The sequence below is a fragment of the Oncorhynchus tshawytscha genome, linkage group LG10, assembly GCF_018296145.1.
Source record: "Oncorhynchus tshawytscha isolate Ot180627B linkage group LG10, Otsh_v2.0, whole genome shotgun sequence".
NCBI classification, from domain to species: domain Eukaryota; kingdom Metazoa; phylum Chordata; class Actinopteri; order Salmoniformes; family Salmonidae; genus Oncorhynchus; species Oncorhynchus tshawytscha.
In genome coordinates this window covers 25,947,010-25,973,690 of record NC_056438.1, presented here as the reverse complement: position 1 = coordinate 25,973,690, position 26,681 = coordinate 25,947,010, and the positions used below count along the sequence as shown (strand labels likewise).

The window sequence follows — 26,681 nt, the reverse complement described above, 5'->3', positions numbered from 1 at the left end:
TTATATTTGTCTTTATTAGCTTGCAGTTAGATACATCTAGTACATGTGGATTCATATACTGAGGTGATTTGTGAATGGTACACAATATAGCCATTTATTGATTTGTTGTTAATATCATCATGTGCTTTTGAAATGTACAGAAGAACCTGATTCACAAGCTTTTTTTTAGTCACATCTGATTAACCAAATGTTACAAATTGCCCTCAATTTGCTTTCCAGTACCCAATATCTTGCCAGCTTCAGAAATGTTATATATTAAAGTTGTCTACTATCTCAAATTAGGCCCTTATGCCACTGTGGTAGAACAAAAACAAGTCACAGAGGGTGGATTGCAATGAGCTGTAACATTGAGTGGCAGTTTCAATAATCCCATGCCTCAAGGGATGAAAAATGGAAATACATTGGAGATTATTATATAACAAAAAAAAAAGTAAACACCTTGATTGCAACTGACGTGAAGGCTGAGAAAGGGTCATATCGCTAAAGTAAGGCTACATAAAATAATTAATTTGTCGCACCACACAGTGATTACGTACATAATGCCTTTTTATGATCTGTTTGGAGCTCATAATTCTGAGGTTTTCTAAAATCTCCTTTAACTAAGGTTCCATGGTTAAAGTTGGAATTGCACCAACTTGCATTCCTGGATTCTACTGCCGGGTCTTCTGAAACATTGCTTCAGAGGCCCCACCATTTTTTCATTGTTTCTCTGACAAACTATCATGAAGCTTTTTATAGTTAGCGTTCGCTATCAGAAAGCCTTTGTCGCTAAGACCATCCTTAAATACTTAAGTCATCCATATAGCCCCCCTTAACGAGGGTTAAGCGTTAACTCTTTAGCAATTCATTATGAAAATATTTCCAAATATTTAACAGTATTCAATTAAGTCTTACCTCCAAAGCCTCGTTATTGTGCCATCAACTCTATTGTCTTACTAAAGGCCATTTGTCACTTGAAAAATACATACTGTATAGCAAGTCTGTTCATTACAAGTTTCACTGTATTTCTTTGCCATATTGCTTCATGCAATGAAAAAATGTGCATGGAATGATACAAAGTGAATGAATGAATATGATGTTTGGCACATATTGTACATCTACAGTTGGACACAGGAAGCTTAATAACATTAACAATACACACAAAATTGTCAAGAATTTTGACAAAAATGAAAAGACGTTTGTAAAGAGTAGTTATCTTCTGGAGGGCAAACAAAGCGGAACACTGTAGTTTATGAAAGTCTGTTTGAATCTTTGCAATACACAGTATATTGAACGTCTGGAATATAGTTGTATTTCTTCTTCCATGCTCTTTTTTGCAATACATTTACACAGCTCAGCCCGGCGATATATTATTTACGTTTTCTCAGACACAAATACAAACAGACAAACGACCACCAGAACACATACCTGCACACCCACGGTGGAGGTATGAATTTCAAAAGCTCTTGACTCCTCTTGTAGTCCCCATATCCTAGTTCCCTTTATGTAAAAACAATAACAAACGTATCGATTTGTTCAAAAGTGACAGTGTTCATTATGTCAACATAACGATGGAAGCGCTTTTAGTAAAGGAGAGCATGGGACTGTCTGAAAGGGCACATTATTCCCTACTTAGTGCACTACTTTTGACCAGGGCTTATTTAGGGAATAGGGTGCCAATTCAGACACTTTCCAGCTCATTTTAAGGATTTCCGCTCGTGGTTAAAACGCAGGATGATAGCTCTTAGAGAAAACACATGGTGGCTAATGTTGCAAACGTTCGAGCTTGAAAGTGTCTCATGTCATGTTTTTTTCCTCCCTTTTACAAGCACTGGTTTTATGAATAGCTTCGAACTCCCCTCACATTTCTACCAAGTCTGGTCGTATACTGTATGTGCTATAGCCAGGGATGAAAGCAAGACGGTACGGTCCAGTATGGCGTCCCAGCAAAATAAATAGTGGGGTTATGCCGTACTGGAAAACATGAGCCTGTCACAATATTTAAAGAAAACATTTTCAAGAACCATTACACCATTATTTACCAATAGGCTACCGCATGTCAGAGGCATGAAAAATGAGCAAATGGACTTGAACGGGTGGGATAGCCTACGCTCCAAAAATGCGATGTGGCTCGACAAGAACACTGACATTTTCCCAAGGCAGAGATGAATGGCCGACACCAAGACGCTAACGAACAGCAGTGGGCGCATAAATTCTGGCCTAATGACAATTGTCAAAATGTCATTACACTTTGTGGTGTTTTGTGTCTCTTTCCATTCACCACTGTTTGGAGGCTGGAAATATATTTTGAGTGGATAATTGTGCACGAGTAGACTAATAGGCTAAAGGAGCCCTTTTAAAGTGATTGTTGGAGAATCAGATTAAAACATCATGATTAGTTGTGTTTATGCCACGATAAAAGGTAATATATGTACATTTTTTAATGACAAATCTTTTTATTTCTTAAAAGAGAAATTTTATACCCCTTTTTCTGGTGATATCCAATTGGTAGTTACAGTCCCGTACAGACTTGGGAGAGGCGAAGGTCGAGAGCCGCGCGTCTTCCGAAACATGACCCTGCCAAGCCGCACTGCTTCTTGACACACTGTTCGCTTAACCCTGAAGCCAGCCGCACCAATGTGTCGGAGGAAACACCATCCAACTGGCGACCGTGTCAGTGTGCATGCGCCCGGCCCGCCACAGGAGTCGCTAGAGTGTGACGGGCTAACCGTCCCCTAGCCTGGACGACACTGGGCCAATTGTGCATCGCCTCACGGGTCTCCCGGTCGCAGCCGGCTGGGACACAGCCCGGGATTGAACCCAGATCTGTATTGACATCTCAAGCACCGCAGTGCCTTAGACCGCTGCGCCACATAATTATAAATCTTTACGACGAAGCCCACAGAGATCATTATGAATGAATAGGGATTCTATATGCAATTCTATGATGAAGTGCGTACACACAACGGCGGTCCCGTACTGGGAAGAAATTAAATTGACTTTCACCCCTGGCTATAGCCAACTCTTCTATCCTTGTCAAGCCGTACTACACTGTATACATGGCAATGAACGAACATAGACAGGAGTTGGCTAAATCACAAACAGACTAGCCTGGTACCAGGTCTGTTTGTGTTGTCTCGCCAACACCAATAGTCGTTGTCACGCCAATGACCATAGGAGTTGGCAAGACAGCACAAACAGATCTAGAAACATGCTTACAAACAGGATGGGACCACCAGGCTAACATCTAGCGGCAATGGCACTTCTTGGCTCCCCGCCCTCCTTCCTAAAACTGTGAAGTCTCTGTGAAGGAGATGGCGTCGGTCTTGTCGATGGTGAAGCCGCCGTTGACATAAGACTTTTTCTCACACTCCTCATCGTCCAGCGTGGTCTCCAGGACGAAGGGGTTGGTCACATCCACGTCCGAGGTGATATCCATCCTCTCCAGCTCCCGCCTGGACAGCTTCTGGACAATGCCAGCTCCGTAGGCATCCCCCAGCACGTTGATCATGGTGCGGAAGCGGTCTCTAAAACAGCCGGAGGGGGTATGGTGAGTGACTATTGTCTGTTGATTATGAGTTAGTTAAAGATATTGTTGACTTTGCAATATCACATCATCATACGTTGTTGGGCAACTCCCTGCTTACAGACATCAACAACAACAAAATGTATTCTGCCAAGACTGGCCCTCTTGGGCATTGCTCAAGGGATGGCACAAATCGGGAAGAGAAAGTAGTGGCAGTCTTGACAAATTGAAAGTCTGTTTTCTCTTAAGAAGTCGCACCACTGCGTATGGTGATGTTATATTGCTGAGTCTACTGTTGTATGTTGTACTGTTGTATTCATCACTAAAATAATAATTGATCTTGACAATATTACGCTCAACAAGGTATTACTCACAGTAGCCAATCCACAGCAACAATTAAAGTGACATCATTTGCAGGTAGTCCAACGGCAGTCAGCACAATCACCATGGTGACAAGTCCAGCGTTAGGTACACCGGCAGCTCCGATGCTGGCTACTGTTGCTGTTATACTGAAATTGTAAGAGTAAGTTAACATCTTTACAATTCCCTTACCCTGACATATTATTAGGTCAGATGCTTGATACCAACATAATGACACGACAGATGGTATAAATGGATGTGACAGCCGATTTCACCTGAGTTTTTTCAGTTTTGTCAAGCTCAAATATTTTTTTCTTTTTCTTACATCACTGAGTGGATTCAGAGCAGCTGAAGTCCAAGGCCACCAAAGGCTATGGGTTCTGATCACAAGTATACGAAGACACTTTAACTTGCTCAAATTATGTACATAGAATATCAAATCTAATTTCGACGTAGGCTGTTGGTGATTTACCTGATGGTGACAATCTGACCCACATCCAGAGAGTAGTCGTTGAGCTGGGCAATGAAGATGGCAGCAACCGCCTCGTAGAGAGCCGTGCCATCCATGTTGATAGTGGCGCCCACAGGCAACACGAAGCGGGTGATCCTCTTGTCGATCCGGAGGTTCTCTTCGGCACAGCGGAAGGTGACCGGCAGGGTGGCAGAGCTAGAGGTCGTATTTAAGTTGAATGCAGGATGGATGCACGGATAGATGGATGGGTGGATTGTATAGATAGATGGATGAATACATAGATAAGTCAGCCATTACATCTATGCTTTGCTATAGACAACAGATTGTACAGTCGTGGCCAAAAGTTTTGAGAATGACACAAATATACATTTTCACAAAGTTTGCTGCTTCAGTGTCTTTAGATATTACTATGGAATACTGAAGTATAATTACAAGCATTTCATAAGTGTCAAAGACTTTTATTGACAATGACATGAAGTTGATGCAAAGAGTCAATATTTTCAGTGTTGACCCTTTTTCAAGACCTCTGCAATCCGCCCTGGCATGCTGTCAATTCACTTCTGGGCCACATCCTGACTGATGGCAGCCCATTCTTGCATAATCAATGCTTGGAGTTTGTCAGAATGTGTTGGTTTTTGTTTGTCCACCCGCCTCTTGAGGATTGACCACGAGTTCTCAATGGGATTAAGGTCTGGGGAGTTTCCTGGCCATGGACCCAAAATATTGATGTTTTGTTCCCCGAGCCACTTAGTTATCACTTTTGCTTTATGGCAAGGTGCTCCATCATGCTGGAAATGGCATTGATCGTCACCAAACTGTTCCTGGATGGTTGGGAGAAGTTGCTCACAGAGAATGTGTTGGTACCATTCTTTATTCATGGCTGTGTTCTTAGGCAAAATTGTGAGTGAGTGAGCCCACTCCCTTGGCTGAGAAGCAACCCCACACATGAATGGTCTCAGGATGCTTTACTGTTGGCATGACACAGGACTGATGGTAGCGCCCACCTTGTCTTCTCCGGACAAGCTTTTTTCCGGATGCCCCAAACAATCTGAAAGGGGATTCATCAGAGAAAATTACTTTACCCCAGTCCTCAGCAGTCTAATCCCTGTGCCTTTTGCAGAATAACAGTCTCTCCCTGATGTTTTTCCTGGAGAGAAGTGGCTTCTTTGCTGTTCTTCTTGACACCAGGCCATCCTCCAACCGTCTTCGCCTCACTGTGTGTGCAGATGCACTCACACCTGCCTGCTGCCATTCTTGAGCAAGCTCTGTACTGGTGGTGCCCCGATCCCGCAGCTGAATCAACTTTAGGAGACGGTCCTGGCGCTTGCTGGACTTTCTTTGGTGCCCTGAAGCCTTCTTCACAACAATTGAACCGCTCTCCTTGAAGTTCTTGATGATCCGATAAATGGTTGATCTAGGTGCAATCTTACTGGCAGCAATATCCTTGCCTGTTAAGCCCTTTTTGTGCAAAGCAATGATGAGGGCATGTGTTTCCTTGCAGGTAACCATGATTGAAAGAGGAAGAACAATGATTCCAAGCACCACCCTTCTTTTGAAGCTTCCAGTCTGTTATTCGAACTCAATCAGCATATGACAGAGTGATCTCCACCCTTGTCCTCGTCAACACTCACACCTGTGTTAACGAGAGAATCACTGACATGATGTCAGCTGGTCCTTTTGTGGCAGGGCTGAAATGCAGTGGAAATGTATTTTTGGGATTCAGTTCATTTGCATGGAAAAGAGGGACTTTGCAATTAATTGCAGTTCATCTGATCACTCTTCATAACATTCTGGAGTATATGCAAATTGCCATCATACAAACTGAGGCAGCAGACTTTGTGAAAATTAAATATTTGTGTCATTCTCAAAACTTTTGGCCACGACTGTATGATCCTGAATAGTGACTGAGGCTTACCTGGAAGAGATCATAAGAGCAGTGACCAGTGCCTGGGCCATCCCTAAGGTAAAGGTATATGGGTTCTTCCTCACAATGGCAAAGTAGATCAGTGGCAGACAAATGGTGGAGTGGATAGCTAGGCTAAGGAGAGAAATAAAACATTACATTGCCATGAAAAAAAAGTGTCTGATTAAAAAATTGTGATGATCAAACAAGTTTTGACTCGTTGTAAGAAATAGCTGACTAACCCCTGGCGTTAACTGGGGACTAAAACTCTCCTCCTCCAGCTTATAATAACACAATGACCAGGGTTGCGTCCCAAATGGCATCCTTTTCCTTTTATAGTCTACTACTTTATGAACAGGGCCCATAGGTCTCTGGTCAAAAGTAGTGCACTATATAGCCATTTGGGACACACATGACTGCGTTCCCCCTCACTAAACTCAGTTTCCTTTTGCTGGTCACCCAGAAGCATCATTCTGTCCGGTAAATTTACGGGTTGGACAGGCGTTCGCCAAAGGCCTCATTACCGCAACTGCAGGTTGAGCAGTTTTAAATGTCCTTGGTTCTTATCTGTGCTGGGACAGAGCTGGGCTTTTACAGTATCTTTGCAGGAAACCTGGACCCTAATGCCAGCTATAAATCTAGCATTGTTGTGGCGAAGTATCAGAAAGAGAAAGAGGGACTAAGATGGCTGGCTCAGACTCACCCACTCAGCACTGTCACCATGTACAGGCCCATCTTTCTGAATATCTCCCAGTCTTCTACCTCAATGATCTTGGCAGCTATGAGGAAGAGTATCCCCACTGGCATGTAGCTGTAATTGCAACAATACACTCTTAGAAAAAAGTTTCTGAAAAGGTTCTTTGACTGTCCCCATAGGAAAACCCGTTTTAGTTCCAGGTAGAACCATTTTTGGTTCCAGGTAGAACCCTCTGTGGAAAGGGTTCTATACGGAACCCAACATGGTTCTACCTGGAACCAAAAAGGGTTCTTCAAAGGGTTCTCCTATGGGGACAGCCAAAGAACCCTTTTAGGTTCTAGATTACCACTTTTTTTCTGAGTGTAGTGTTGTTAATGCCATTGTTATGATCATCATCATCACTATCATCATCACCACCACAGAAATGTTAGCATTACATCTACAATAGCATAGAAAACAGCTACCGGATGAATTCACCTAAACAGCTGTTGTGTACTGTAAGTGAGAGATGTATGTCGTCTAACAGGCTGTATCGTACCACATGATAATCTGGACTAGCCTCATGGTGGCCTCGTTTAAAGCGTCAAAGAATTCCAGCAGAATGCGTCCCCTTTCGCCCATCTTGCCAATGACAAGGCCGAACGCCACACAGAACACGATGAGGCCCAGCACGTTGATCCCATCAGAATATGACCCGACTATCTTATAGTCCTTGGTGATGTTCTGCAGAGGGGAAAAATAAGGAAGAAAGTAGTTTAAATTCAAAATAGATTTTGGTCAAAAGATCCACTTGTGGGGCCTCCCAAGTGGTGCAGCAGTCTAAGGCACTGCATCTCAGTGCTAGAGGCGTCACTACAAAGCCAGCTGTGACCGAGAGACCTATGAGGCGGCGCACAATTGGCCCAGCATTGTCCGTGTTAGAGGAGGGTTTGGCCGGCCGGGAAGTCCGCAGGAGTCACGCTCTATAGCGACTCCTGTGCATTCTGAAACGGTCGCCAGTTGGACAGTGATTCCTCCAACACATTGGTGCGGCTGGCTTCCGGGTTTAGCGAGCAGTGTGTCAAGAAGCAGTGCGGCTTGGCAGGGTCGTGTTTGGGAGGACGCATGGCTCTCGAACTTTGACTCTCCCGAGTTCGTACGGGAGTTACAGCGATGGGACAAGAATGTAACTACCGATTGGCTATCACAAAATTGAGGAGAAAAATGGGTTAAAAATTGTGTTACAGTGGGCTGACATCCATGTCTTGAGCTTTTTCCTCAGATCACAACATAGTGACCCGTCTACACAGTGGCATCATAATGTAAGTTGATTTATGGTCATATCCATCACATTAGATGTGGGTGGTCAGGTGTAGATTCACAAAGGCACAAAGTTGAAGACCCACATTTTCAACCCACAAAGACAAAAGATTGTGATTGGACAGTCATCTGATTAACTTTAACCACATCTGATTGACTATAATCAGGTTTAAAAAGTAAACTACATCTGATTCAAAGTAAACCAGGCTTAGCAGCTTTGATCCTATCAAATCACAGCTTTTGACACGCAGGTGGATAAACACATGGAAACAGTGACACCTACCTCTGGGGGGAAAATGGTTGCCATGACAGCGGTAGAGAGAGGAGGGAACATTGTAATTGTAGTGTTCCCCTTCACTTTAGGTGGTTCCAGCTCTTTGCGCTTTGTCTTGTACTGGAATGATTGAATAGGTTGAATTGAAATAGTTACATTTGACATGGTTACATTTTAATGTAGGATCATGTTTTCTCTTCAAAGTGCAGTGATTGTATAGCCTGGCCCCAAATCTGTTTGTGCTGTCTTGTCAACTCTTATGAGAATTGGCAAGACAGCGCAAACACACCTGGTACCAGGCTAGTAACTGAAAGCTTTAATGTACAAATCAGACAATGACGGTTACCTGTTGGAAACAAGCCTGCAGTAGGTTTTCAGGAAACATGTTTCTGTGGATGGAACAAGACATGTTGAGATGGCAACAATGTGAGACAAATGTGGAAATGTTATGCACACTGCACCTCCGACTGATGGAGAACGGACCTTTTGTAGAAATTCTACAAAACTATTAGTCTATATGATGGTATGAAGCGTAGCTGTCACCTGACAAGATCCAGTAGAGTGTCGACAGTGGTGACGTTTGGTGTGGTCCCTGTCCTGTCGATATGTTCGGCCTCCTGAGAGACACCAGGTTTGATGGTCATCACCAATACAATACCTGGAACACATGTTATAACCATCAGTCAATATTCAGCTTTCAATGGTGACGTGTAAATAACAACATGTTACATAGTTAGTCTGTCACTCACTTAATCTGAAGCATGAGGCACTGAAACCTTCCACATTTTGTTCAGTGCATCATGCTTCATAACAGACGGGGAGCAGCTGAAAGAGAATGAGACCAAGCCAGTCATCCTGTTAACTCACCCAGAATAACTGCAATGATGGTGGTGGAGAAGTAATACACCACAGCCCTCAAACCGATCTTTCCAGAAACTTCCGAATCCAGGGCGGCGACTCCTGTGACCACAAACAAGACAAAGACAATTAACCTGTTGTTCACCCAAAGGAGACATGTCTGTCAACAAGTCTCAATGACAATCACTATTTCATTTGTCCTTAATATCGAAGATATCTGGCGCAACAATGACCTGCCGCAGGTGTCTAGACGCAGAACTCAAGAAGATCCGCTTGCCATGGCCCGAGGCAAAGAAAGCTGCCCAAGTTCTTCTAGGAACTAAGAGGATTAATACTTAAGATATCTTAACCTTCTCTGATGGCCCTCTTCTTTAAACATAGCGCTGAGTGACTGAGATGCAATTCATCCCAAATTACCTGTTATCATGCTGGAGATGATGAGGGGCAGGATGACCAGCTTGAGCATCCGCATTAGGATCTCTCCCGGGAAGCCAAAATACTGCTTATGAAGGTGGGAGAGGGAGGCATATTCCCTGACCACCACCCCAAGACCTATCCCTGAGGGAGAGAGGGAAGGAAGGAGAGAGGAGGAGGGAGAGTGAGAGAAAGAAAGAGATAAATAAGACAGCCAATTCAAGAGGTTGGTTCACACAGGTTAGTTCAATGCGTGGCTAGTTCGATACATCACACTGTATTATTGCAGACTGTGTCCCACGCTAGCCACACACTGAGTATGAGGCATTTTCACAGTGGAAATTTAAAGTGGGAGAACAGAGAGAGGGTGAGATAATGATGACAAAAAGGAGCAATATTGACGTTTGACCTGCCTGCCACGTCAAATTAAAATGGAAACATCATTATCATTTCAGAGCTGCCCTGTAAGCTACCACAATATTATGCCCATGTCATTTTCTTTTTTTTTTTTTTACGGGCCAAGGTTGCTCTGGGTTTCATGACGCTGGCTCAAGGTTGTGACATTGAGGAAAACACTTCCTTTAGCCATAAGCTGCTAGAGTAGCATTGCTATTGCTGACCTGCGCAGCAACAACGACCTTGGAGAGCATTAGTTTATTGGCCAAGCGGGCTGCCTGTCTTGGCGTTTTTATAAGGCTCATTGCGCATCGCTGTGGGGGGTTTTCACCCATAAATGCCACATACAGTGAGTTTCTCAAATCCCCCCCCCACCACCCTGAGTGTGTTATCAACCATTACAGGCCACCATAAAATAACCTTGTGCAAGGTGATGACACAGCGAATCGTAACTGAACAAGTTACATCATTCCTAATGAAAAATAAAACCTCTCATAATGAATACACTGTATAGTAGTGGTTTAGTGTTAATGGTGGTGGTAAGGTTAGAAACTGTTGTGGGGGCTACTGGATGGGTCATGTTGACATGCTGAGAACCAAATACGCCCAAATAGACATTGCACAAGCCTAGACGAATACTACTGAAACAAACAAGTGATTCATAAGTTGTTGTAATTAGCATTTTTCCATGCAATTTCTGTGGTAAAATAAAAAACTATGTGCTTCCAAAAATGACGAATCGCACTCTCCATGCCGTTTTCTGATCAGTTTTCATGGTTTAATTAAAAGGATGAGTCGGCACATCTCTTGAGATCTGGGTCGTTATTCAGAAAGCATCTTATGTATGTGTGCTAGGATCAGTTTTGTCTTTTAGATGCTAATAAATATGATTATATGGAGAAGGGGGACCTGATCCTAGATCAGCACTCCTACTCTGAGAATACAGGCCATGTGGAGATGGAAATCTTGCAGCATTTGCATTTTAGTCATTTAGCAGACACTCTTATCCAGAGCGACTTACAGTAAGTAGTGAGTGCATGCATTTTCGTACTGCCACAACAGGACAGTTATTGGCAAAGCTAAATTACTTACTTATGAATGAAACATACATGATGACGGCCAACAATACCGCCCATGTAATTACTTAAGTACAGAACTGGCATGAAAGGGGCTGCCTTGCCATTAAAGAGTAGTGGTCAGCAACAGAGGCCACATGGTGGAGTAGTGAATTTTTGTCATCCAATGGCAGAACTCATTCTCTGTTTAAGGTGTTCCATGGCATCCAACCAGATTACAGACTGACAAGAGTGCTCATCTCAGCATGTAATTCAAACGAGGTCCTGACTTATCTGTTGTCACTCAAGATTCCATGTCACTTAATTAGGGGTGTTAATTAAAGGCGTATTTTGCCATTTCTCCAATGAAATTCACGAAAAATTAAGGCTCAATCAGAACACTCAAACTTAGGCCAGAATTCAAATGGGACACTACTATGGCCACCTAAAAGTCCACGGCTTCCTTATTTATATATATATTTTTTATTTACCACTTTTTTCTCCCCAATTTCATTGTATCCAATTGGTAGTAGTTACAGTCTTGTCTCATCGCCGTAACTCCTGTATGGACTCGGGAGAGGTGAAGGTCAGGAGCCATGCGTCCTCCGAAACACAACCTAGCCACACAGCACATCCAACCCGGAAGCCAGCCGCACCAATGTGTCGGAGGAAACACCGTTCACCTGTCGGCCTGGTCAGCGTGCACTGCGCCCGGCCCGCCACAGGAGTCGCTAGTACGCAATGAGACAAGGATTTCTCTGCCGGCCAAACCCTCCCTAACCTGGACGACACTGGGCCAATTGTGCGTCGCCCCATGGGCCTCCCGGTCGCGGCCGGCTGCGACAGAGCCTGGGCTTTAACCCAGAATCTCTGGTGGCACCACTGCGCCACCCGGGAGGCCTCACTATTTATATTTTTTTAAAGATTTTATAGATTTTTTTTTTTTAACTATACAAAACATATTATACAAACAACAACGTACAGATGCACACAAACATCCGCAACATCACCCCTGCCCAGACCCACCTGCTCCCACCCTCATCTCCAGCGCCCGCATCACTCCGCCATATGGCCTCAAACTGCACCATTTTCTTCTTCTCAGTCGCCCACGCACTTTCAACATTCAGATAATAAAGCATTTGACCTTTCCATTGTTTTAACGATGGAGGATTGGTTGATTTCCAGTTAAGGATATGTTTTCCCCCCCAAGATGATTGATGAGAAAAGTATCGTCCAACCCATCAGGTATCTCACTGCACCCTCATATGCCATGTCCCCGGGTTCCAATTGGCTCTTTTAACCCCCACTGCTCTCCACTGCAGCTCTTAAAATGTAAGAAAGATCAATAAAAATAGGAATGGATTATCAATTTTGCCATGTGCATTTGGACCAACACAGGTTTATGTTGACATTCTAAAACTCTGCTTAAGCAGAGATGGTGTAATCCTTGTGGAGGACACTTCAAAGTCAGCATTTATCATTTAATTGGTCGAAAGCCTTTAAAACGCATTAGACACAATACTGCCACTGAGCCAAAGTCCATTTAGTTCAGAAAATTATAAATGTCCAATCATTAAGAAGCCAAGCAAACACCAAAAATTGTTGAAGGGTAGGACAATTCGGTGACAGGGGCCATACAAATCAGTGTGTAATTCTTTCTAAAAACAAGGGGTCGCAGGCAGCTTCAGAGGGGGGTTGTGAATAAATCTAAATAAATAATAGCCTTCTCTGCATAATAAAGTGATACGTTCCATAATTAACAATGCATTTTTAGATTAATTGTCCACCACCACCATTAGCCTTTCGCTGTGAGCTCATCGTTCCATTTTAGCACTTTGAATGACAACAAAGGAGCATATTATAGTTTATACCACGGCTAGACTGTGTCGTAGGTTATTTCCACAGGACTCCACAGCCCCCGGTTGATTATCCCTTATGTATTTTATATCTATTAAATAAATGTCATAAGCCAGAAATGCTGTGGTGGGCTGGGCCATATCAGAGCAGCCATATATGGCCCCTGAATCACACTATTTGCGAATCACATTGACAGGACCTTGCATGCAGAACAGCTGTACCGACTGACTGGACTGAAGGAGCCAGTGGAGTGTGCTGCTTCAGTCTAGTCACGTTCGACTGGGGTTGCGAGACAGGCTCTGGGAGGCAGCAAAGCTCAGCACAGGGAACCCTGTCTCTGTCGGAGACTGGGCAATGAATGGCGTAGCAGCAGCAGAAACTGCGAACGCATAATGATCAGTCACACACGTGCACAATTATGAACAGTCACACACTGTAATGATAAGTCACACACACAAACACACACAGATACACTCATTATGAACAGCCACAGTCACACACTGTTTGCATCCATCTTCGAACATCCTCACAGCATAAGCACACACACAGATGCATGCACAGCCTGGTCTCATACACTAGATGTAACATAGTAAACTTAAATCCAGAACATCCAAATTAGTATGTTACGTTTGGTTTGCTTACATAAGACAGATGGTTACTTAAGGCAAAAACGAAAGTAGGGTGATTGGTCGTAAAACGCAAACGTCTAGCAACCCAAAGGTTGTGAGTTCAAATCTCATCATGGACAACATTTTAGCTCATTTGCACCTTTTCAACTACTTACTACTTTTTTGCTACTTTGCAACTACTTAGCATGTTAGCTAACCTTTCCCCTAATTATTTTATCCAACTCTTGCCCTAACATTAACCCTTTAACCTAACTCCTAACCATAACCCCTAGCCTAGCTAATGTTAGCCACCTAGACAGAATTCGTAACATATCATACATTTTGAAAAATGTGTAACATATTGTACGTTTAGTAAATTCATAACATATAACACAAATTGTAATTCGGAATATATCATACGAAATTGGTGATGGACATCCACAAATGAATACATACAAAACGCAACATATACTAAAGGTAGTGTCTCGGGTTTACGTACAGAATCATATGAAAGGCTCTGAGACCAGGTTGGTATGCAGCATGCACAAGCCGACATTATGCACACAACACACACATGCGTGCACATTGCTATTCTAATCAACCAGCCCCCAGCCCTACGCATCCTTATATGACCAAGAGAGGCTGCTGGATGACTCCAAGCCTGGACTGCAGCAGGGGAATACATCAGGAGAGAAAGCAATGACAAAAAAAAGGACAGAGGGAAGGGGAAATGGGTAGGATGCACCACCACTGACAGAGCAAGGAGAGAGTGGAGACAGACGGGCAGCCTCGCGGAAGGGTGACATCAAGCAAGGCTTCTTCACGTTAAGCAGAGCGCAGACATTATGGGGGCTTCGCTTTCACTTACCTAACAGCACCGACACAATGGTTGCAATAAGCAGCCAGTTCCTCTTCAGCAAGCCTTTGAAGTCCCAGCCCCTGCGTTCTTTCTTCCCCATCATGTCCATTGGTGTGGCTGTTGGTTGTTTCCTTTAGCCCCCGCAATAGAGAGCACAATTGGGAGTCGGGACTCTCGGGAGACACAAAAGGCTCCACGTATCAGGCGGCCAGCTGACAGATGCAGCAGACAGTAGAGGCGGCTAGTAGCTGTCTGCGCTGCTGCTATAGCTACCAGAGGATGCAGCTAGCCTGCCTGGCTGTCAGTTGTTTCTGATGGAGAGGGACTGGAGAGAACCGCCTCCTGTGTGTGTCTCTGTGTTTGTGTGAGGCAGAAAGTGTGTGTGTGTGACAGAGAGAATGAGGGGGAGATACATCACCAGGTTTTTATCCATAGGGTCACCTCCAACCCCCCACCATTACACGCACACACACACCCACCCACCTACACACCCCGCGAGCTGCTCAGTCTGGGGTCTTTCTCCTTCATTACATCTAGGAGATTAAAAATATATTCTCCAGAGACAGTCACTGAATGCAATAGCCTACTTTGCATGGGTAGTATCCTAACAGAGTTGGTATAATATGGAGAAATGGCACAATATTGCTTGGCTGGCTGCTGACTGCTGGATCATATGCGTACAGACAGTTAACCATTTCTGGGAGGGATTGGAAAGATTTGGCAGTGATGTGCAAGTGATGTTACAGACGGCCTATGAAAAACCCTTTTCAAAGGGCGTCCTTGGTTTCACAACTGTAAAACATGCATGGATCATTAAAAGCATAAAGAAACATGTATGGATAATGATGGGTCTTTTCTGACATGTACTATCAAATGATTAACTCAATGTTCATAGGAGTCGTATGATTCATGGGATTTTTTTTTGTGCATCAATTGTTCAAATGTCAAATGTTTGGATGAATGTAATAAACTGTTTTGTTTTGGACTCCAAAATGTTAGCTTTCCATGACAGGATTGTGTGGAGGCACCAAATCTTATCTGAGATTTTATTGTATCGCCTATTTGGCCTGGCAACAACAGCCCCGCACAGAGTCCATTCCTTAACTATACTGCCACCTACTGTGCCTTAGACACCTGCACCTAATCTTTACACTATCTAACACACAAAATGCATTGTATAAGTATATATAACATAAATAATAAAAATGTAATAAAAATGCCCATTGATGGAAATACCATTCTAATTGAACATTGAGAAGATCTAATTTCTAAACATACATTCTGCTGTCCTTTTTTCTTCAATACATTGTTCAGTATGCAGCGCATTCAGACCCCTTGACTTTTTCCACATTTTGTTACATTACAGCCTTATTCCTTATCAATCTACACACAATACCCCATAATGACAAAGCAAAAACAGGTTGTACATTTTTGCACATTTATTAAAAATAAACCTTATTTAGATAAGTATTCAGACATTTTGCTATGAGACTCAAAATTGAGCTCATGTGCATCCTGTTTCCATTGATCAACCTTGAGATGTTTCAACAACTTGGAGTCCACCTGTGGTACATTCCATTGATTGGACACGATTTAAAAAAAGGCACACACCTGTCTATATAAGGTCCCACAGTTGACAGTCCATGTCAGAGCAAAAACCAAGCCATGAGGCCGAAGGAATTGTCTGTGGAGCTCCAAGACAGGATTGTGTGGAGGCACCAAAATATGTCCGCAGCATTGAAGGTCCCCAAGAACAAAATGGCCTCCATCATTATTACATGGAAGAAGTTTGGAACCACAAAGACTCTTCCTAGAGCTGTCCACCCGGCCAAACTGAGCAATCAGGGGAGAAGGGCCTTGGTCAGGGAGGTGATCAAGAACCCGGTGGTCACTCTGACAGAGCTCCAGAGTTACTCTGTGGAGATGGGAGAACCTTCCAGAAGGACAACCATCTCTGCAGCACTCCACCAATCAGGCCTTTATGGTAGAGTGGTGAGGCGGAAGCCACTCTTCAGTATAAAAGCACATGACCGCTTGCTTGGAGTTTGCCAAAAGCCACCTACAGACTCTCAGACCATAACAAACAAGATTTGAACTATTTGGCCTGAATGCCAAGCGTCACGTCTAGAGGAAACCTTGCACCATCCCTATGTTGAAGCATGGTGGTGGCAGCATTATGCTGTGGTGACGTTTTTCAGCGGCAGGGACTGGGAGGCTAGTCAGGATAGAGGGATAGATGAATGGAGCAAAGTATAGAGAGATCCTTGATGAAAACTGACTGGGGCAAAGATTCACCTTCCAACAGGACAACGACCCTAAGCACACAGCCAAGACAACACAGGAGTGGCAAGTCTCTGAATGTCCTTGGGTGGCCCAGCCAGAGCCTGGACTTGAACTTTATCTAACATGACTTGAGAGACCTGAAAATAGCTGTGCAGCAACACTCCCCCATCCAACCTGACAGAGCATGAGAGAATCTGCAAAGAATAATGGGAAAAACTCCCCAATTACAGGTGTGCCAAGCTTGTAGCGTCATACCCAAGAAGACTCTAGGCTGTAATCGCTGCCAAAGGTGCTTCAACAAAGTACTGAGTAAAGGGCCTGAATACTTATGTAAATGTAATATTTCCATTTTTTATTATGAATACATTTGCAAAAAAATCTAAAAACCTGTTTTTGCTTTGTCATTATGGGGTATTGTGTGTAGATTGAGGAGGGGAAAAAAACAATATAATCCATTTTAGAATAAGGCTGTAACGTAACAAAATGTGGAAAAAGTCAAGGGGTCTGAATACTTGTTCGATTCAGAATGTTTATTATCATCGTAAAACAATCAACTGAATAATTGGAAAGAATCGGTACTTGGAGTCATAGAATCGATATTATCGTCGAGGATAGGCAGTGATAAGCTGTTAAATCAGTACACAAAACAGATTTTAAAAAACATGGCATATGCATATATTAATATCCCGCCCATAACAAAGTGTTCCAACAGGGCTACATAGCCTGTGGCTCAGTTGGTAGAGCATCGGGCTTGCAACGCTGGAGTTGTGGGTTCTATTTCCACGGGGGAGAATGTATGCACTCACTCTGGATAAAAGCGTCTGCTAAAATGCTTAAACCTGGGTGTCAGACAGTGTGGCTATTGTGGAGTCTATTGCGTTCGCTCCCTGTGGTGCTACGGGAGGATCCGATGCCTTCAGAAGAGTGACTTTCTGAGGAGGCGTTAGGCGACTGGGGGTGAACTCCGATATCTTTTTTTTTTTGTGGTAGGAGAATCAGAATTAGCTAAGACGTCTCATCTGCAGAATATGCTTACATGATTGAACTTTTGAACTCTTGGTATTACAATGTTTCCCTTCGGACTCTGGTGTTGGCACCGGCACTTCCTCATATGGCCTCAGTCACCTAGGGCCCAGAGAGGGGAGAATTCAGGCTTGTCTATCACATGTCCCTGTTGCTGTGCAGAATATCAGAAAGAGAATAGGGCAAAGGAGGTCAGCAGGGAACATTGTTTCCATATGTGAATGTGTCTTTACCTATTGCAAACCATGTGCAGGGATGGCGTGAGTAATGGGGAACCAATCGCCAATCACAATGTCTGTACGTCAGTCACACCCTCCTTGCACCTTGGGGGAGATTATTCTCTCCCCCAGTTCCCTTTTTAGCAAGGTGGAGACTAAGTAATAACAAAATGTCCTTTTAAGTTCTTAGAACTGAACAAAACTATCTCTATATTTGGGGCCAAGGTCTGGCACAGGATGTGTGTGGGATTGGTGTCTGGAGCTATTGTACGTCATCGCTGATGTTGCACCTATGTAGTATACAACCAGAGGCTCACTCCACTCAATGGGCTCTCACTCTTTTCACTTTGTGGGTGGTGTGACCAGCTCTCTTATCAATACATTTTTTATAAAGTGAATATCCTGATTGGTGATTGTCCTTGTCTCTCCTCATTACTGGTAATTGAAAATATCCACTACATTATTAGTCCGAATATGCAGAATTAGGATCTCTAGTTCTCAGATAATATAACTAACTATCTCCAACTTAACACCTTTATTTAAACTGGTAGTCTAGTTGAGAACAAGTTCATATTTACAACTGCGACCTGGCCAAGATGAAGCAAAGCAGTGCGACACAAACAACAGAGTTACACATGGAATAAACAAACATACAGTCAATTACACAATAGAGAAAAATCCTACATACAGTGTGTGCAAATGACATAAGATAAGGGAGGTAGGCAATAAATAGGCCATAGTGGCAAAATAATTACAATTTAGCAATTAAACACTGGAGTGATAGATGTGCAAAAGATGAATGTGCAAGTAGAGATACTGGGGTGCGAAGGAACAAAAAAAAAGAAAAATAATAAATAACAGTATGGAGATGAGGTAGTTGGATGGGCAATTTACAGATGGGCTATGTTCAGGTGCAGTGATATGTGAGCTGCTCTGACAGCTGGTGCTTAAAGTTAGTGAGGGAGATATGAGTCTCCAGCAGTGATTTTTGCAATGCGTTCTAGTCATTAGCAGCAGAGAACTGGAAGGAAAGGCGGCCAAAGGAGGAATTGGCTTTGGGGGTGACCAGTGAAATATACCTGCTGCAATGGCGACCAGTGAGCTGAGATAAGGCGGGGCTTTACCTAGCAAAGACTTATATATGACCTGGAGCCAGTAGGTTTGGCGACGATTGTGAAGCGAGGGCCAGCAGGTCGCAGTGGTGGGTAGTATATGGGGCTTTGGTTACAAAACAGATGGCACTGTGATAGACTGCATCCAATTTGCTGAGTAGAGTGTTGGAGAGTATTGGCTATTTTGTAAATGATATCGCCGAAGTCCAGGATAGTCAGTTTTACGAGGGTATGTTTGGCAGCATGAGTGAAAGATGCTTTGTTGTGAAATAGGAAGCCGATTCTAGATTTAATTTTGGATTGGAAATGCTTAATGGGAGTCTGGAAGGAGAGTTTACAGTCTAACCAGACACCTAGGTATTTGTAGTTGTCCACATATTCAGAACCGTCAGAACCGTCTAGAGTAGTGATGCTGGACGGGCGGGCAGGTGCGGGCAGCGATCGGTTGAAGAGCATGCATTTAGTTTTACTAGCGTTTAAGAGCAGTTGGAGGCCACAGAAGGAGTGTTGTATGGCATTGAAGCTCGTCTGGAGGTTAGTTAACACAGTGTCCAAAGAAGGGCCAGAAGTATACAGATTGGTGTCGTCTGCGTAGAGGTGGATCAGAGAATTACCAGCAGCAAGACTGACATCATTGGTGTATACAGAGAATAGAGTTGGCCCGAGAATTGAACCCTGTGGCACCCACAGAGACTGCCAGAGGTCCGGACAACAGGCCCTCCGAATTGAGACACTGAACTCTGTCTGAGAAGTAGTTGGTGAACCAGGCTAGGCAGTCATTTGAGAAACCAAGCCTGTTGAGTCTGCCGATAAGAATGTGGTGATTGACAGAGTCAATCTCTTTGCACGCAAATACTGTTTTGAAGACAATGTCACCCCAGGTATGTATTCAATAGGGCATGCAAAAAAATAAAATATCAATTATTTCTTATGTCCAGGTAGTCAATTAACATTTCAATGTTTTCTTCCATTTGGAACCTAATGCATCCATGCCTAATGAACTACATCACTGTAACGGTTTTCTTCTGGTGAAAGAGAGGCGGACCAAAGTGCAGTGTGGTTATTTTTGGACATCTTTAATAAAGATGAAAATACAACAATCTACAAAACAAGAACTGTGAAAAACCGAAACAGCCCTACCTGGTGCACACAACCACAGAGACAGGAACAATCACCCACAAGATACCTAAAGAATATGGCTGCCTAAATATGGTTCCCAATCAGAGACAACGATAAACACCTGCCTCTGATTGAGAACCACTCTAGGCAACCATAGACTTACCTAGAGTACTACTCTAACCACAATCCCATAACTACAAACAACCCCAGACAAAACAAACCACATAAATCCCCATGTCACACCCTGGCCTAACCAAAATAATAACGAAAACGCAGAATAATACTAAGGCCAGGGCGTGACAGTACCCCCCAAAGGAGCAGTCTCCCGGCCGCCACCTAAATCCATAGGGGAGGGTCTGGGTGGGCGTCTGTCCACGGTGGCGGCTCTGGCGCTGGATGTGGACCCCATTCCAACATCGTCTCTGTCCACCTCCTTCGCGTCCCTTGATTGGCGACTCTCGCCGCCGACCCAGGCCTACAAACCCCAACAAAGGGCCCACCTGGACTGAGGGGTGCCTCACTACCGAGGGGTAGCTCGGGACCGAGAGGAAGCTCGGGACTGAGAGGAAGCTCAGGCAGGTTGATGGATCTGGCAGATCCTGGCTGGCTGGTGGTTCTGGCAGATCCTGGCTGACTGGCAGTTCTGGCGGATCCTGGCTGACTGGCGGATCCTGGCTGAATGGCGGATCCTGGCTGACTGACGGCTCTGGCAGATCCTGGCAGTTCTGGCAGATCCTGGCAGACTGGCAGTTCTGGCAGATCCTGGCAGACTGGCGGATCTAACGGATCCTGGCGGCGCTGGAAGCTCCTGGAATACTGGCGGCGCTGGAGGCTCCTGGCAGACTGGCGGCGCTGGGCAGACCGGCGACTCAGGCGGCGCTGGGCAGACCGGCGGCGCTGGGCAGACCGGCGGCTCAGGCGGCGCTGGGCAGACCGGCGGCTCAGGCGGCGCTGGGCAGATCCGGCAACGCTGGAGAGGTAGGCTCTGGCGGCGCTGGACTGAGGAGCTCTGGCGCCTCTGGAATGAGGGGCGGGAGCTCTGGCAGCGCCGGAGAGGCGGGAGACTCCGGCTGCGCTGGAGAGGAGGTAGGCTCTGACAGCGCTGGACAGACGGACAGCTCAGATGGCGCTGGGCATACGGACAGCTCAGGCGGCGCTGGACAGACTGGAGACTCCGGCAACGCTGGAGAGGAGGAAGGCTCTGGCAGCGCTGGACAGAGGAGCTCTGGTGCCTCTGGACTGAGGGGCTCTGGCGCCTCAGGACTGAGGGGCGGAAGCTCTGACAGCGCCGGACAGGCAGGAGACTCCGGCTGCGCTGGAGAGGAGGAAGGCTCTGGCAGCGCTGGACAGAGAAGCTCTGGCGCCTCTGGACTGAGGGGCTCTGGCGCCTCTGGACTGAGGGGCACTGGCGCCTCTGGACTGAGGGGCTCTGGCGCCTCTGGACTGAGGGGCGGAAACTCTGATAGCGCCGGACAGGCGGGAGCACCTGTGTTGATGGGATGGAGAGACAGCCTGGTGCGGGGTGCCGGCACTGGTGGTACCGGGCTGGGGACACGCACCTCATGGCGAATGCCTTGCATACTACGCCAAATCAACTGCGCTCTTTCTTCACACTCCCCCAATTCTATTAACACCTCCTCGAGTGTCTCCTCATCTCCCATCTGTTCACTCTCCTCCATTCTGTCCAATAACTTCTCGACCCTCTCAGACTCAGCCCTCAGCTTCGCCAATAGCTCCGATAACATCCATGGCTCCTTACGGTAAACAGGGGGAGTTGGCTCAGGTCTGGCTCCTGACTCTGCCACACTCTCCCTGTGCCACACTCTCCCTGTGCCTCCCCCAAAGACATTTTTGGGGCCGCCTCTCGGGCTTCCAGCCGCTCTGCCGTGCTAGCTCCTCATAATGCCGCCTCTCTGCTTTCGCTGCCTCTAGCTCGGCTTTGAGGCGGCAATATTCCCCTGGCTCTGCCCAGGGTCCTTTCCCGTCAAGGATCTCCTCGCAAGTCCATTTCTCCAAATAGTGCAGCCTCTCCCACTGCTGCTTCTCCTGCTGCTGCTTTTGCTGATGCTGCTGTTGCTCCTGCTGCACCTGTCGCTTCTCCTGCTGCTGCTGTTGCTGCTGCCTCTGTGTACCACGCCGCTTGGTCCTTGGTTGGTGGGTGATTCTGTAACGGTTTTCTTCTGGTGAAAGAGAGGCGGACCAAAATGCAGCGTGGTTGTTTTTGGACATCTTTAATAAAGATGAAAATACAACAATCTACAAAACAAGAACCGTGAAAAACCGAAACAGCCCTATCTTTTTAATTTTTTAAATAAAAAATAATTTATTATCTTCAATACCATTCATTCTTTACAACTCATAATTTTCATACATACTCAAATAATGGTATTTTAATTTAACTAATTTAACTAAACAAAACCCTCCTCACTATCCCTTCCACCCCCAATCTCTCCCTGTCTTCACCATGTTCTGCCTGGCTTCCCACAGCCCCCGTTTAAAGAGACTCATGAGAAGCCAGAGCAGAAACCTGTCCCTATCCGTCCCTCTCGCTCTCCCTACACCTCTCTCTAACCTGGCCCACGTCAATACAAAATCCCCCCTTACCAAACCTAACAACACCCGTGGCCTAGCCCATACTACTCCAGCAAAGGCACAGTCCCAAAAGACATGGCGCACAGTCTCCTCCCTGCTACAAGAGGATCTTGGACAGGTGGGGGATTGCACCAAACTATACCGGTACATGATGGAACGTACCGGCAAACACTTATGGAGGCTCAACCAATTCAGGTCCTTGAGCCTGTTGTCCAGACCCCGCGCCTGCACTCCCTCCCAGACCACTTCCGAGATGCCCACTACAGGCGCCGGACTCCCTGCCTTTCTGACTTCCTCGTACAGGTGCCTGTGATCTAAACCTACTCGGGCAACTTCAACCTCAGGGTGCGCACGCAGCCACTTGGCCGCATGACCAAAGTGCCACGGCAGCTGTTCCGCCCGAGGACCCGTGTTAGACCACACCATTACGCTTCTCGCATGATACGAGAAGAACACCCGCAGGAGGTAACCGGACGGGTGTATCACTGGATGAGCAAGCTCCGTTAACAAGAAAGAAACAAAAATTGTGTCCAGCTTGAGGGGGAAATGTGGTACCCCCCTACCTCCCTCCCCGATGGGACAGATCATGCGTGCCCTGGCGACCCACTCGCACCTGCCACTCCACATGAACTGAAACACAAGCCTCACTAGAGGCCTCCTCAGACAAGCCGGCAATGGGTAGATGTACGCCAAATACAAAAGAGACGGCAACACATCCACCTTTAGGACCAGGACTTTGCCCATAAAAGACAAATACCTAGCCTTCCACATTGCTAGCTTCCTCTGTACCACTGCGATACGCATGTTCCAGTTTAGCGTCGCTGAGCCGGAGGTCTCAAAATGGACCCCGAGAATCCTCAGGGCCCCCTCACAGAGAGATAACCCCCCGGGCACATCCGTTCTACCGCGCCATCTTCCGAAAAACTTGACGGAAGACTTTGCATGGTTCAGAACCGCTCCCGACGCTCGGGTGAAATCCCCAAAGATGGTAAGGGACCTTGTCAGGCACGAGTCCTTGCACAGCAGCAAGGAAGTGTCGTCGGCGTACTGCGTCATCTTAACACGCAGCCCACCACTTCCAGGGATCAACAAGCCTTCCACCCCTGTGTCTGCCCTAATGGCAGCCCCCAGAGGCTCCATGTACAGAACGAAGAGGAGAGCCGAGAGTGGGCACCCCTGCCTGACCCTAGACGAGAGGTCAAAAACGTCACCCAAGTGACTATTTACACTAACTCAGCACCCCGCTCCGACATATAATGTACGAATCCATCCTATGAACTTCTCCCCAAATCCTAATCGACCTAACACTCTGAATAAAAAGGATCTATTCACGCGATCAAAGGCTTTCACCTGATCTAGCGCTGCTACCATTAAAGGCAGTCCTCTATCTTCAACCCAAGCGATGGAGTCCCTGATTAACTGTAGGATCCATCAAATAGAGCGGCCCTCTACCCCGCACGTTTGATCCTCATGGACGACGTAGGGAAGGGCTGTGCGCAACCGGTCTGCTAAAACCTTTGCAAGTAGCTTGTAATCTACACACAGCATGGTCAACGGCTGCCAGTTGCCAAGGTCTGTTACTTCCCCCTTCTTATATAAAAGTGACAGCACACCAACAGCCATTGATCCCCCCGGGACCCCCGTCTCAAGGATGGCCTTCAAGACTTCGAGGACCACTGGTCCAAGTATACCCCAAAACTTGAGATAAAACTCAGCCGGCAGCCCATCCATCCCAGGCACCTTCCCTTTTCCCATCTTCCTAAGAGCGCTCTCAACCTCTTCTAGTGAAATCTGGGCCTCCATCACTTCTCTAATGTCCTCCGGCAACCACCTGGACAAGTGTTCTAAAAACACATTTCCCTGCTCTACATCTATTTCCCTTTCCTTAAATAAACCTTGGAAATGATCAGTTGTCACCCTGACCATATCCTCTGGTTCTCTAACTATACTACCATTTTCTTCCCTAACGCCATGCATTACCTTCCTACTCTGTCTGGCCCTAACCGACTTAAAGAACATAGCAGAACAAGTCTCATTGTGTTCTAGGAAGCCACTATGCGCACGCTCCAGGAAAGCTCGAGCCATCCGCTCCTGCAACTCCCTGAGCTGCGCCTTTAGGGTAGCGGATCTCTCCCAGTCAAATGACCCGCCGAGGTTGCCTGCCTCGTACTCGAGTTCAATTAACCTTTGGATACGATCCACCTCCCTCCTCTCCTCCCTTTTTTTCCTCTTGCAAAACCCTATTATAAAAGCCCTAATCCTCACCTTAACTAATTCCCACCACTCTAACACCCCCTCGCACATGGACCGGAGGCCTTCAAGCCTCCAAAAGAAACCATAAAACCAGTCAACAAAAGCCTGCTCCTCCAGCACATCCCGATCTAACTTCCAGTACCCCCTACCAAAAGAGGCAGACTGGCGACCCCACCTGCAGGAGCACCCCGTCGTGATCCGAAAAGAAAACAGGCAACAGCCGCCCAGACAACTTACCCAAAGACCTGGGTACAAAAATTTAGTCGAGCCTCCGCTCAACCCCCCTGGAGTTGCGCCATGTAGGACCGGCCATTTTCGGAGTAGTGTGCAGACCACCATCAACCAGACCACGGCAAGCCATTAGCCCGGTAATGGCGCCTGCACTGCTATCCCCCCCTATTCCTAAATCTGTATTAAAATCCCCCCCTATCACTAATTTCCTATTTGTGACACACAGGGGCGTCAGACAGTCCACCATCTCCCTCCTGTCTGCCACCACCTGTGGCCCATACACCACCACTAATCTAAATTTACAATCCCTTATCGTGACATCCACCCCTATAACCCTCCCCTGCATTACCACAAAAGAATCCTCCACTTTTACCTCCCTGTGCCCACACAAAATCCCTACCCCGATGAGTGCACCCCCAATACCCCAAACCGACTCCCCCTTGTCCCACTCCCTCTTAAACCTACTAACATCCCCTCCATCCCTCAGGTGAACCTCCTGTAAAAAACAATCAAACCCCACACCCTCCAAATAACTAAAAACCGCCCTCCTCTTAACAAAATCCCTTAAACCCCTTACATTTAAACTAACAAAAGTAAAATTAGACCCCATGAAATAATAAAATAAAAACATGTAATACACTCAAATACTAAACCCAGACAGAAAAAAAACAAAAACAGGAGACTCACCCGATGCTCCCCTGCTCCATATCTACCGGTGAGAACACCATCCGTACTCCCGACATCCCCCCCTCTTCCTCCATCTCACCAACCCAGGATGCAGGAATAGTGTTTGGCTCCGGGGTGCCCTGCACCCTGGGTCTACCCCCACACTCCTCCCCCTCCCCAGTGCTGCAACTGGTTTGGAAAAAAATCAGGGAGGCTGAGTCCCCAAACAAAAAACTCCCCACCTCCTCCTGTACCCAGTCCTGAGTCTTGTTAGGTGTGTCCCCACCCAACAGAAGTTGAGGGCCTGGGGAAACCAGCAGCAACCCAGAGGTTTCTCCCACCCCAATCACTCCCTTGTCCATCCCCTCCCTCTCACTGTCGGCCAATCGCACCCTCCTCTTCATTCTCTTCTTTGGTGATGGCGGCAGGGGAGAGATACCACCATACCCCTCATCTCTTCCACCAGGGCACTTTCCCCCCAGTCCACTTGCTCTTCCACCGTCTCCTTCTCCAACACTCCTCCCTCGCTTTCTTCTCTCTCATGCTCCTCCACTCGGTTGCCTTCTTCCGCCGCTTTTCCTGGTTCTCCTACTCCCGTGCCTTCCGTTTCCTTCTCTCTTCCATCCG

The 26,681-nt window shown here is 46.1% G+C and overlaps 1 protein-coding gene across 3 annotated transcripts in view; it reads right to left on the bottom strand.

Moving 5' to 3' along the window:
• The window catches only part of slc1a1 (solute carrier family 1 member 1), a 37,855-nt gene continuing 11,174 nt past the window's right edge, over window positions 1-26,681 (bottom strand). Inside the window, exons 3-15 of one of the 3 annotated variants that reach the window (XM_042328422.1) lie at window positions 17,877-17,965; window positions 14,567-14,688; window positions 9,786-9,926; window positions 9,378-9,470; window positions 9,054-9,168; window positions 8,857-8,899; window positions 8,520-8,630; window positions 7,476-7,660; window positions 6,944-7,051; window positions 6,253-6,375; window positions 4,338-4,532; window positions 3,880-4,014; window positions 1-3,506 (exon numbers count right to left, since the gene is read on the bottom strand). In XM_042328422.1, the coding sequence (XP_042184356.1) occupies window positions 3,266-3,506; window positions 3,880-4,014; window positions 4,338-4,532; window positions 6,253-6,375; window positions 6,944-7,051; window positions 7,476-7,660; window positions 8,520-8,630; window positions 8,857-8,899; window positions 9,054-9,168; window positions 9,378-9,470; window positions 9,786-9,926; window positions 14,567-14,688; window positions 17,877-17,878 (1,614 nt within the window). In that variant the 5' untranslated portion in view covers window positions 17,879-17,965 and the 3' untranslated portion in view covers window positions 1-3,265. Of the gene's footprint in view, window positions 3,507-3,879; window positions 4,015-4,337; window positions 4,533-6,252; window positions 6,376-6,943; window positions 7,052-7,475; window positions 7,661-8,519; window positions 8,631-8,856; window positions 8,900-9,053; window positions 9,169-9,377; window positions 9,471-9,785; window positions 9,927-14,566; window positions 15,056-17,876; window positions 17,966-26,681 lie in introns of those variants that run through there. The other 2 variants (XM_024434760.2, XM_042328423.1) reach the window with 2 other exon arrangements.